Source organism: Trifolium pratense, linkage group LG3 (assembly GCF_020283565.1).
Source record: "Trifolium pratense cultivar HEN17-A07 linkage group LG3, ARS_RC_1.1, whole genome shotgun sequence".
Lineage (NCBI taxonomy): Eukaryota > Viridiplantae > Streptophyta > Magnoliopsida > Fabales > Fabaceae > Trifolium > Trifolium pratense.
The window spans coordinates 36,687,282-36,700,564 of NC_060061.1; the positions used below are offsets into that span (position 1 = coordinate 36,687,282).

Here is a 13,283-nt window from a genome sequence, read left to right on the forward strand (position 1 = left end):
AGTGTTTTTAATAACTATCAACTAATTTAGGTTTAAGAGGAAAAAAAATTCTAACAACCATCATCTAGTAAAACATCTATACTAACTGTGTACATTTTTGTATGGATGGGTATATATAGTTGATTAAAAATTCACAGTAAAACAATAATAAGAATGTTTAATAACCTTTTGTAGATTTATTCCGTTCCACCTCAAAGACATCACACACATTCAAGGTACTGTTTTGCGCCCGCGTGTAAACCCTCACACGATTTTGTCATTTATAAAATGTGTGTCGTTGGATTGAGGAGTGTAGATGTTATGTATAAACTACCCTTAGTCTCGATTTTCATGTGATGTGGGACTTTAGGATGTATCGGAACACAAACAAAAAAAACCTTTTATAAGTAAAATAGGAAAATTTTATATATTTATTTTAAAAATAATATGAAATTCTCTGTAAAATTCAAGAACTATTACTGCATATTAGAGATAAAGCCTAATTTAGCCCCAAAAAAAACCTTTGGCAATAAAAAAATGAAGATCATGGTATTTAGTTTCCCACTTTTCCTTAGTAGAAAACACTACCGAGTCATTCATGACAATTTCTGTTTAACAACTAAATCAACCAATACAATCCAAAACAATCTTCTAGAGAGAATTATGCCATATAGAGATGCCTTCAAAAAAAGTAGTAGATGTGGACAAGGACAAGACGATCACAATAAAGTTGAGTACAATTAAACAAACATTAACATAATATGAAAGGTGTAACTGCACAGTTGAATGATATTATATATTAATGTGAATTGTTGAAGTTCCCTATTAAAAAATGACTTGCATGCTAGTCATTTTTTTAATCAGCATTTGCAACAAGCTGATTACGCATAAAAATGATGTGACATGAAATGTACAATGGATTCCCTATGATCACAATCATAGAGCAACAGCCTTCACTCATTGCTTAATGCATTACATGTATTACTGAACCATTGTTATGGTTGTTGTCAATGCTAACAAAGACCGCATTGACATGAACGCACCATGTTTCATCGCGTTAATTCCATCACAAGTCACCAATGTAAAAGAAGCTGAAATGCGTATATACATTTAAGATGATTCCCCCAACATGTTTGCCACCAGAAATTTCACCCACTTGTATGATCACTGCCATTATCCATCCGCTGCAAAGAACAAACAAAAGAAACGTGTTAATTTATGGCTGGTGTGTGTGAAAATAATTTTAAAGTCCATAGCAGCAGCCTAGATAATAGATTATAACAACTTGGGTTTGCTTCAACAAAAAAAAAATTGGGTTGAAGGTAAAGGTACAGCTACAAATTCATATGTTCATTTGCAGATTCTCTTTAAAATTTCATCCTCAACAAGGCTAGGACACATTTTGCCATGGAGCCACTCTAGAGATGAGCAACAAACTGAGAAATTGAGTCATAAACACTGTTTCTATTTAGACATTTTTAAGCTCCATTTAGAGAGAAAAAAAATGAAAAGCCGTAGAAATCACTAAATTACTCATTGAACAAACACAGAAACTAATTAAAATATCAGTTGTTTCATACAGAAAATCTAGTTCATTTTATTGACTCTGTAAGTTGGACCATTGGTTAATTAGCCAGAAACCCCTTTCAAATTTTATTTTTATTCTAAACAATTGATACCGCAATTTTAGACATGTTGGCCAGATCAGTTTGAGGGGCATATCCCATTTTCCAATCAATTTACCAAACATGCCGCCAGCCTTGAGTTTGGAAGTTTAAGCCGGGCCTAAAGCAGAAGGTAAAAGAAACCAGAACGATAATCTTTAGAATGTAAAACGCACCATTCTTTTGCTAACATAAGGTTGTATCTTGATTGGCATCTCAGATTGAGTTTCAACATTTAACAACTCATGTTTCTCCTTTTCAAATTCTTTTTTGGATTCTCTTCTGCTACCAGATTGCCAAACTCTACCAAAATTAGGAAGCCAGTTGGCATCACATTCGTTCCCCACAATCTCCCCCCTCTTTTCCATCTCCATTTCAATCTTTCTCTTTTCTGCCCAAGCAGCTCCAACGCGTTTAGGATTCAGCTTTTTGTGCTTCCCTGACTTGTTTGAATGGGAGACGCTGTCTCCTAAAACAGGCTTAAAAGGTATCTGAACTCCCTCAGTTGATTCAAACCAAGGTGGAGGTGCTCCAGAATGAACATTTCCACCATTATTTTCAGCAAGCACAAACGAGATTCGGGTGAGCATCTGTATACCTGAAAATGCAGAAAATCATTAGTAGAAAATGCATCATGCACAATAGTTCACCACCACACTCACGGCCTCGTCTATGCTACCTATCTGCAAGTGACTCATAATGACACATAAAAACCTTTTTTTCTGCATTCATATTTTTGACAACACAAAAGATTTACATATTCAATTGGCACATACATGCTTCCCAACTTTATACAATTATAAGAACTGAGCTGAGATAAAGAAAACAACAAATATTTAATTCAAAATGAACACCTTGCTGAATGAGCTCTCCGTTGACCACTTTACCATTATCAAGAAGCTGCTACATACATAAAAAATGCACTAGCATTGTCAGTGTTGAAATTATACATTAGAAAGCTACAAAACATGAAGGGAGCAACTATCAGAATAATGTGAAAAAAGAAATTAGAAACTTTAAAATGTACAAGCATGCATTGTGATAAGCAAATCAAAATCCTTGTTCCTTGATCATCAAGTCATGAAAATTTTAGGTAACGTAATTCAAAACTTCAGATACATTGATCTTGTAAACCAATGAAATCATCACCAACCAATAACTGCTGAAAGGCTAAAATTCAAATAGTGAGATTCTCGTGCAGAAGAGCCAAAACCCAAGACACCCTCTCCCTCAACACAGAAACTTACAGTTTTATTAGAGGAGTAATCATCACTTGACAATTGTCTACCATTAGAAGAGAGAGAATGGCTTCTCCTTTCCACTGTGGCACAACATAAGCACGCAGAAGATAAGTCTCAACTTTAACAAAACCAACAGGTGAAATGACATTTCTAAAAAGAATGGTATGCATACCTGCAAAATCCTGCAAAGCAGGAGGATTTGCACTAGAGCACGCCTTTGAAGGTAAAGAAGTGTTATTGATATCTAATAGGCCAGTATTTCCAACTCCAGAGTGTTCTGAAGAGGATACCTGATACTCATTTTTTGTGTAGCAGTGTAAAGGCAAAACAACATTTGAAGGATATGATTTCACAGAATGGGAATAAATATTTTCAAAACTATCAATATTTTCATTGTTCAATTGATTGTGGATATCACTTGAAGGTCCAAAAACTGCTCCAGCACTCCCCTCACTTTGCAACGAAGCTTCTTTATTAAGGGCCTTGCACCTCTTTTCCCACTGCACTCGCAAAGAAATGACAATTGATGAACAAATGTTTCATTTTATAACTTGATGAGCAAATGCATTTTATATCATGAGCTTTTTTAATTCCCCTAAAAAACAAACAAATACTTATAAGATTTATATGGTACCTTCACAACGTCATTATCGGAAACTGTAAACAAATCCAGCTGATCCGTGTTGCCACCATATTTCCAAAAGAAGTGCTTCAAATTCTTCACATGTTCGACGCTTGCTAGGTGACGAATTGCATTTTCACTGCCTCAAGAACAAAGACAGCATCCATTTCAAATTATAATTTAGCTAAAGAAACGCTGGATTAATAGTTCATAAAATTGAAAACAGAAATTAGATACCAGGCAAAGGAACTAGAGAGCTCGTCGATATCTTGGTCACAGAAAACACACCATAAGCGATTACGAGAAGCAAGTTGGGGACTAAGAGGGGAAGGTGTTTTGAGGAAGATGCGAACATCAGAGAGTTTGTTTTGGAAGCGAGAGAGGAATGTGGAAAGGGATTGTTTGTGCTTAGGGAAGTACTTGTGTTTGAGACCTTGGTCGTGATTTATTTTGCAGACCTTACAGAACTCAAACTCATTTTTCTTCTTCTCCCTTGTGCTTGTTTTAGGCTTGGCACTCCTGCTCCCGCTTTCAGATTGCTCCCTCATTATCAATAGACTCTCGTTTGGCTTTCCCTATGAACAAAAACATCTCAGTGAATTTATTTTATCAGTGACTTTTTCATGTAGACAAGAATGCCATTTCACGTATATGAATGGTAAAGTTACAATGACAACAAAATCCGAAATGGTAGAGTCTAAAATTACCAAGCCCACACTACTCAACTGTACCCCACATTTTTTTATTTTATTTTTTGTATTAACCCTCTGGTTCCCAAGAAAACGAGGCCTTGGTAATTCAGAGTTCGGCCACGTGGTAAGTAAATTTTGGCCAAGAATTGTTCCCACCAGGAATCGAACTCGGGTTCTCCTGAACGATTCGTCCTGGTGGGAGCTCATTAACAACTTGAGCCCAATGTCTTGGTTAACCGTACCCCACGTTAGCCACAGTTGAAGTGCTCACAAAGCCCAAAAGATTACCATTCCAAAAGGCAACTATAAATTTTATTAACACAATAGAAAACATTCAAATATTGAGCTATGGATGCAACTATTACAAGCTTCAGCACCTAATTTACCATGGATTTAAATTCTAACTTGAATGCAACTATTCTTTTTCAAAGCCTCAAATGATCTAAAATTGAAATACAGAGAAACATGCCAACACATTTATAGGAGAAAATCACCGAATGGATCATTATACAAGCATGAATAAGAAACAAACTTTCACGATGTATCCCTTTTCAACCTCAAAGTCTAATAACAATAGTTACTCACTTTTCTTGAATCCTAGTTATATTGTCAATCGCGCTGCTTTAGGGCGCAATTGTGGAATCACGGTGCAGAGTCTGGAGTGTGGCAACAGAAGAGGGGAAGGAAAATTCGTAAAATAGGAAAACTCCGACGGATTTTAAAACAGTTTCTGACGGCTGACGGAAACTCCGATGCGTTTTCCGGCCAGTTGAGTTGAGTGCGACTCCAATTTGGTTCCGATGAAAGGACGAAGCCGAAGTGGCATGGAGAGTTTTGGAGGTTTTAATTCGTTATTAAAATTAAAATAAAAGTGGCATGGAGTTTTTTTTTTTTTATGATAAGAAAAAGTTTGTTTTTAATTATCATAAAATATTAATTAATAAAATGAAAAAAAAAATAAAGTTATTTATTTTTTCTTATGAAATCAAATATTGTAAATTTCTTTTGTCAAAAAAAAAAATATAAATTTCTTATTCATCACCAATAATGTTTCCACTATTAGTTTTTTGTACTAATTTATCATTGTTTAATTATAACAATTATTTTTTGACTAAGGATACTTTGAGCTTATGCAAATAAAAAACTTTTAAGATGTAAATTTTTTGACTAACAAGTATTTTTGAATTTGGCTACTTCATATCATATCTCACTTGAAGCAACTTTTAAGGTGTAAATGTCTGACTCTTACAGAGGGACGGATCCAGAAACTTATTGCACGGGGGGTCGAAAATAAGAACAATTATTTTGAGCCTTAAATATATTTTTTGTTAGTCATTTTGATTTTTAAATTTATCTTTCCTTTGTTAGTTTGGTCCTCAAATATGTTTTATGTTAGTCAGTTTGTTCAAAAATTACTAATAATAGACATATTTGAGAATATTTTGTAATTTCAATAACTTTATTTGACAATTAATATTTCATATATTTAAAGACCGGTATATTTTATGTTAGTCATTTATTTTTACCATAATATAATTTATAATAGTAAACAAAAGTGTTATATATAGATAATTGAGACATAATAATATATATATTATATACATATATGAGGGGGAGGGGGGGCCTTGGCCACTGTCTGCCCCCTTTGAATCCGTCCCTGCTCTTACAAGTTAACCCCTATTTTCAGGAGGTGAGTTATCAATTTTCTGCATACTTTTAAGATATTTTCTCTCCCCACTCCTGTGAATTTTTTATACCCCAATATTCCAATTTTGCCCTTGCAGAAAAATTCGGTTCGCAAAAATTGAATTTTTACTAGTGCAAATTCAGAGTAAATTTCGGTTTTTAGAAACCGAAATTTCTTTTAGAAACCCTATTTGTTTTCAAATTTCGGTTTTAAATTCCAGTTACAATCTTCGATACCGTAAAAAAAAATTGTGAACAAATACAACATACTCCCTCCGTCCCAAAATATAAGAACTAGTTGACCACTGCACGTACAAATGCATAATTTTGATTACGAATATCTTTAATTGTCCATTAGTCAAATTTATAGAAATTTGATATTTTGAAAATACTCATCAAAACAAATCAAACAAGATCTTATATGATAATATTTACATTTATATACTTTTAAAAAAATACGGTCAAAACAAGACATGTGAATAGTGCATTTAGTCAAATGGGGTCTTATAAAATGCGAGGGAAGGGAGTATATACTTGCAATTGTGGTCACAATCAATGTGGTAGCAAAAACGGATGTTATAAACATATACTCCACTTTTTTCACTTCACTTAGTGATCTCTCTAAATTCTACTGTTCGTGCTGCAATATAGGGAATAAACAAACTCTATCGTTAATAAAGATAAAGATGTCACGGACCGCAGCTTATGTGATGTGGCTGCAATCCTCAATGTGCAAAAATCAAAGTTGCATAGAAATATTCAATAAGCTTCAATGAAAAAGTTTAAATGCCAAATTGCATGCTTCCTAGTTTCTTTGGTGAAGATTGCATGTTTCCTAGTAGTTATCAATAATATGGCCAAATAGTTTTAAAATGTGAACTGAACTAGTATATCACTTCAAAGAGGTCAATTAACTAAACAAAGCAAAACTGCCAAATAAAAGAGATGAATCCAAAATATTTAAGTTAATCCTGATTGCCTGAAGTATTAAAATCCAAAAGTTTTTCTGCAAGTAATTTGAAAAAACTATAATCGGCGACACTATGCAGAATTAATGGCTTCAAGTTGCCTTCGTAGTTCATCAAGGTCATCATTGTCATTGGTTGGAGCTTCGGGAGTAACTAGGTTCTGAAATTCATCCGCAGTAGGAAGTTCATGAGTGAGACCTTCAGGAAGGGCATCTGTAATAGATTTGGGGACAAGAGGTTAGTAGTTTAAATACTAATTGCAAATGAACAATAGAATTAAAACAAATGTAGAACCCTTCAACAATAAAGGTAAATGTCTCTCCACATGGTATTGTTAAGAAAAAAAACACTCACACACACAAAAGAAGCATGAACTGGCAAAATGAATGACTGCTAGAAATGTTTGCTTTTGCAATGAAGGTGCAATACAAAAGGATCATATTGTCAACCAAGTAATTTGACTCAAGTGGTTAATGAGCTCCACCAAAGAACGAATCGTTCAGGAGAACCGGAGCTCAATTTCTAGGTGGAACAATTTTGTCAGGCTTTACTTATTTTCCGGATTACCAAGGCCCCCTCCCATGGGAACCGGATGGTTAACACCCAAAAACAAAGAGATCGTATTGCCTGAAAATTTCCATGAAGGAGCTAGGTGAAAGAAAAGTCCCCTGACCAAACCCATGTAGCTCAAAAGAAAAAAATAACCCAACAACAGGAGCTTTACAGTCAGTATCACTAATAAAAAAAACATTGACGAACTCCACCATTTCAGTTTACTTGTTGTACAGGGCAAACCCAATGAGCTTATCACTGGGAGACTTGAGAATATAGTAAATACCTGAACTTTTGGTATTGGTACCATCAGGCTCACAGTCATCAACGACACTGAAAATTATAACATAGTCACCAGTAAATATGAAGGCTAAAAATTGCAAGACAACAAAACTATTTGATATTAGATGTTCATCAGATTAATGATCATATTCATCACATCTGCGTAGAATATCACACAGCTCTTACGCAAAGAAAACGAAGTATATGAACAGCATAAAAAATCATTAAGCACCTTATATTCCATTCGTTATCATCGTGCAGTGGACCTTCTTCAACTGATGGTCCTTCAGCCTCCTTTTTTGCTTTTGCTGCAGCATCTCTTTCTGGCTTTGCAAGAATGTACTCTCCCTACATAACATTTATAGTTCAATAATCACACAGGATAATACGTGACTTTAATCATAAAATCAAATGTGTGCAACGTGGGCTTGGCTAAATTCTTACCTGTCTTTTTAAACAAGCTGCATTTGAACATTGAGGGTTTGGCTTCATTTGCATAGTTGGGAAAAAATCCTTAAGAGAGTTATATCCCTGCATAAGAGAAAACAGAAATGGGATATCATCATAAGGCTATTCTATACTCAATCTTTAAACAAAAAATGAAGGAATAATTTGCAACGCTCAACGAAAAAGAGAGTAAATGGTGTTTAAACACCAGTGCAATACTTACCAAATAAGGAGAGACTTGACCAAAACCTAACAAGAATTTTAGTGTGTTCTGGACAAGAAGCCCAGCAACAACCCCCTGGAAAGTCAAACAAAATTTTCCAAAGTTAAAGAGACGTTAAATAAGCCACTAAAAATAATAAATACCATGTCATGCAAGTGTTTATTTAAACAGTTCAAAAATAGTAAGATTAATAGCTTCAGAACAATGTTAAATTTTAATCATAAACGATATAGTATTATACTTTACCATGGTGGTTGGTAAAGATGCAGCACAAACCCCTTCACGCTTGAGTGTACGCTCATCAATCCCCGATGCTACAACCTAAGAGGAAAAACATAATCGTCGCCCGTTGTCCGTAAGTGGGATGTAGTAGTATGCAAGAACATATTCAGTTACATAGTTCACTAATAAAAAATTAAAATAATATAGTCCACATATGGATGACATTCTGAAACTTGACAACATATCACTAGGTTAATTCAATCCAATCCTTTGAGGCATTCCACCTTAAATTGCGAATAATACCCAATTTCGAATGAAAAACAGACTTACAAGAGGAGGAGCGCATGCAAAACAGGCAGTTTCGCCAGGAATAAGTAGCTGAATATGACCAGAAACGGCATCCTCGGAAACACCTGTTTGAATTTTTATCCACATGAGTTTCTTCATAAGCATATTTTTATAGAGACGTGTATAACAACCATGAAGAATTGGCAATGCATAATGCTAGCAGAATGCACAAGTCTTTGTATTTGGTAAGTAACGCATCTTGACACAGTACCTAATACTCAATTTTTTAAAAAAAATAAATGTATATGCCAGCGAAATTTACACAAATGTATCGACTTGTCAATGTCTAGATACTTTCAAAGAGGACGAAGACCATCTGTCAAATTACAACTTCATTTACATTGTAAAATGTCTTAAAAGAATTAAGTCTATTCTAGTATAAAGAGTAAATTATATCACAAATTATTTTCACATTACTTTTCTGCACACGTGAATATAGATGGTTAAGAGCCAATTTTAAGCATTTTATCTCTACTAAGATACAAAAATCCAAGAGTTTTATCATCACTTTCAAGATAAGAATGCTTACCCGACTCCAACCATGTCTGGCTCAGTTCATTACAAGCCTGCAGTGTGTGTGGGAAGTCGGTTACACACAGCAATCTCTTAGCAGAACTCAAAAGAAGAGAATTGAAAACTTATATTATGTTAAATAATAAATACCTGGTTAACAGCCATTCTTGCTTCATAATTATCTACACAGCTTAAGACAAGATCTATACCGCTACCTTGTTTATCAGGACAAAATGACTTATTTTTCAAAGATGACATAAAGGTTTCAAAACCATCAACTGTTGTGATATTCAGTGTATAGCTCTAAATGAAAAAAAAAAGAAAAAAAAAGAGGGGGAATGTATCAGCAAGGAGGAAAAAATACTAGATTCATCTTTGTAACATGATAGGCATATGGAATGAGTCACAGAGGGCACACATATTAAAAAATACTTACCTCAAGCACAACATCAGGGTTTATATCTGAAAGTGTTTGTACAGCTGCATCTGTCTTTGTCATACCAACCTGAAAAGCCAAAAAAACACTTTACTTCCGGAAGCTTTTATATGTAGAATATATAAAATAATGTGGTCAGCACATAAGTCTATATCAAAATTTAAAATCGTAATTCTGTGTGCAAACAATGGATAGAAAATTTATGTGAATAATTACTTATAGGACTTCTTGAATGAATTCAAAAGACATCGTGTTTGGAAATAATAAATATATACAACAAACACCACCAAAGTCTTTGCCTATTAGGGGAGATTTGTTACATAGATCAAACAACGTCATAATATCCGGTCAAGTTTTGATTGTTTGGAAATAAAAAACGCAAACAACTTTTTGCGATTGTTTGGAAATAAAAAACGCAAACAACTTTTTGCTTTTGCAAAGAAAAAAAAATGTAAGCCACAACCACACACAAGTCTTTGCCCACCCATTAAGTGAGATCGGTTACATAAATCAAACGACACAATCATATCCGTTCATATCTTGAAGACAATAAAGTGAAGATTTGGGTACTCACTTGATCAGGACGAAAGAAGAGCCTATTCATGTTTGCAAGTTCCACTTTGTCATAATCATACAACAAAAGCCGCCCAATACCACATCTTGTCAGCATCTCAGCAGCTACACTTCCTACACCACCTATTCCCTGTGATTACATAAGAATTGCCAGACCGTGAGAACTTATTACCAAAATATGGAACAAAAACCTAAAGAATTTGCAGAAAATTATAAAATAGTCAGAACTGCATATTCTACTAGTTTTTTAAAAAACACTGATCCATTTTCTATGTTTATGACCAAAAGGATAAATGAAGAATTTTAGATATTTCATAAACTACTATTGAGGCCTTAAACTCTTCGTACAAATTATCTTGATATTTTGCGTATTGCACTCCTTGCTCTGAGTATTAAATCTCAGTTGAAGTGGGCATGAAGTGGTTTAAGGACTATAAATCCATGCACAGCTTGATATGATTATATCTCTTTCATCAAATGTGGGAAATGAATAGTCAAACCTATATAAGTATAAATATGACTAGAACATCCACCAACCATACAAACACAAGTTTGACTAAGGATACTGTATTTATACGGGGTACCCTCGGATACCAAACTGGGATTCGGTTCTTGTCATTGCCAATGCCAACAAAGTCTTCTCCGTCCATTATATCATAATGGAAATATGATATCGCATCGATGATTAACAAATACAAAGTAACAAACAAATTTACATGTCCACAGCTCCAATAGCGTATAATTCTAATTTCATTTCAATAAAAATCATCATAAAAAAACAAGATTAAGACTAATGTTGCTCATGACAAGTTGTCTCACAGACTCGAAATTCAATTTCTTCAATCATAGAATTTTCTTTCCAAGATTAAACTTTAAAAGAAATGAGTAATTAGATATTATGCTTGCATCAGTGTGAGTCAGCCGTCTATTAACATGCACATCATATCACATATATTATTATACTATACGGAAGCAAGTAAAGGTACGAGAGGAGATTAGTACAGACAACTATGGCAATGGAGAAATTCCGTATCCGCTCATAATTCTCCACAATTCCCATTCTCTGAAGCGCCATAAGCCGACTGTACGGATTGCTGTCAACAACCTCAGCACTCATATCCTACTCAACACAATAACAATTGTTCAATTCAGTAAAACTCCAACACTAGAAATGCATCAAATCAAATAATTGCCAACACACAAATGCTCAACCACAAGCACAAGCACAAGCACAAAGCAATTACCTTAACTTTCGTCCGGCGAACAGGTTCAGCCCTAACAAGATCAGCAATATGCTCAACGCGTGATTGAATCTTCAAACCAAAACATATAAATCAAATCAGATTAATGTCATTATCATAATTGATCAATTTTTATTGAATCATTCAAAAAATTGCATGGAGAATTCGATAAAATGATAATTGAGAAAAACAAGATACATGAGAATTACCTTATGGAATGCATCACGAAGAGATGGATCTGGAAGGGATTGATTGAGAGATTGAAGATCGGCGATCAAGTTATTGAGCTCGATCTCCATCTCTCAGAATCTTCTTTGGAATCTCAGATAACTTGAATGTGGAATTTGAGCAAGACGAAATGCTGAATTGAAACTGTAGTTGAAAACTGAACTGGGAAATGGTTGCACTGTGTTTCTGTGTAGTGTATCTTTTTCCCTCGCGTTACTAAACGGCAAATTACGTTAATTCGATTACGGGCCGGGCCGATTCTTAATGGGCCACTTTGGACTATTTGACATCTAGATTGCTTTTTGCGCCCCCCGTGTTCCTCTTAAACCCTCAAAAATTCCAAAATAACCTTGAATTTGGGGGGTTCTGGATGATTTGGATTCTAGAATCCAAAATACATTAGATGTGGGTCGTGGGATCCGAAACAAGCCAAATATATGGTTTTTGCAAGGAAAAATTGTGTTCGGACGTTGGTTTGGATCCTACCATCCGAAACAAATTAGGTTTGGATCCTGCGAACCGAAATGGACAAGCAAATTACAGGTTTGGATTGTGTAGTCCAAAATCATGTTTTCTGCAGGAAATATTTACAGGTTAAAGGCCAACATTATGCAGGTTCGGAATTTGCTCTTTTGCACTAAATTAAAAGTTAAAAATATCCATTATCCTTACATACGATAACTTCAAACATAATCAAATAAATTACAACTTCAAACTTAAAAACAATACAAGCGAACCTATAAGAAAATTACAACTTATGACGGGTTCAACTACATTAGGTTGTGCAATGTCGGGTTCATCGATGTGCGGTTTCATTTCAAACGGAGGTTCGACCATCCCAAACCCTACCTATAACAACAAATTACAAAATTTTAAAAAAAATTGCCCAGTTTGGCATGTAGGATCCGAAATGGTTTCGGATTGTGTGATCCAAAGGCGACTAGATCATTAAACCATGAAAATTGAAAAAAAATAACAGTTTAAAGCGCATATTACCTCTTGTATGACTCCGGCTGAGTATTGCGACCCTCTTTGAGTGAATAAATGTTGCTTTCAAGCCTCTGATACGCCAAAAAAATCGCCCTAGTTCTGACGCTCTCGATTGAGTGTCCAAGTGGTTCTGAAAGTACAACCTCTGTCACATAGGCTATATAGACTGTATTCGGATCCTACGAACCGAATGTCAGCATTTCCGGTTGGCACAATCCGAAACAATGCAAAAATTAAGAAAGCAAGGCATTTCGGATTGTACAGTCCAAACCCATGTTTTCTTGGGCAAAACATCACGTACAAGCCAGTCAATTGCTTGTTTAAACTGGTTTCGAATTGTATGGTCCATAACAAACAAGTTTCGGATTCTAGAATC

The 13,283-nt window shown here is 34.8% G+C and overlaps 2 protein-coding genes across 5 annotated transcripts; both read right to left on the bottom strand.

Annotated features, from left to right (window-relative positions):
* Positions 1-750: 750 nt before the first annotated feature.
* On the bottom strand, positions 751-5,045 carry LOC123918030 (TITAN-like protein). 4 transcript variants are annotated; one of them, XM_045969960.1, is made up of 8 exons: positions 4,785-5,045; positions 3,744-4,081; positions 3,519-3,645; positions 3,057-3,384; positions 2,891-2,964; positions 2,498-2,546; positions 1,820-2,241; positions 751-1,163 (listed from the first exon to the last, which is right to left on the bottom strand). In XM_045969960.1, the coding sequence occupies exons 2-8, from the start codon at positions 4,052-4,054 to the stop codon at positions 1,128-1,130; spliced, it is 1,347 nt and encodes a 448-aa protein (XP_045825916.1). In that variant the 5' UTR covers positions 4,055-4,081; positions 4,785-5,045; the 3' UTR covers positions 751-1,127. The 4 variants fall into 4 exon arrangements, with proteins under 4 accessions (XP_045825916.1, XP_045825917.1, XP_045825919.1 ...); XM_045969961.1 differs by having other exon boundaries at positions 2,498-2,543; positions 4,784-5,045; XM_045969963.1 differs by having other exon boundaries at positions 2,498-2,543; positions 3,519-3,649; positions 4,784-5,045.
* A 1,584-nt stretch (positions 5,046-6,629) lies between these two features.
* LOC123918031 (ubiquitin-like modifier-activating enzyme 5) lies at positions 6,630-12,152 on the bottom strand. The gene is made up of 14 exons (XM_045969964.1): positions 11,899-12,152; positions 11,693-11,761; positions 11,455-11,568; positions 10,450-10,578; positions 9,876-9,944; positions 9,590-9,742; positions 9,456-9,492; positions 8,909-8,991; positions 8,603-8,677; positions 8,357-8,431; positions 8,131-8,217; positions 7,919-8,034; positions 7,691-7,737; positions 6,630-7,065 (listed from the first exon to the last, which is right to left on the bottom strand). The coding sequence occupies exons 1-14, from the start codon at positions 11,986-11,988 to the stop codon at positions 6,926-6,928; spliced, it is 1,284 nt and encodes a 427-aa protein (XP_045825920.1). The 5' UTR covers positions 11,989-12,152; the 3' UTR covers positions 6,630-6,925.
* Between the last annotated feature and the right edge of the window lie 1,131 nt (positions 12,153-13,283).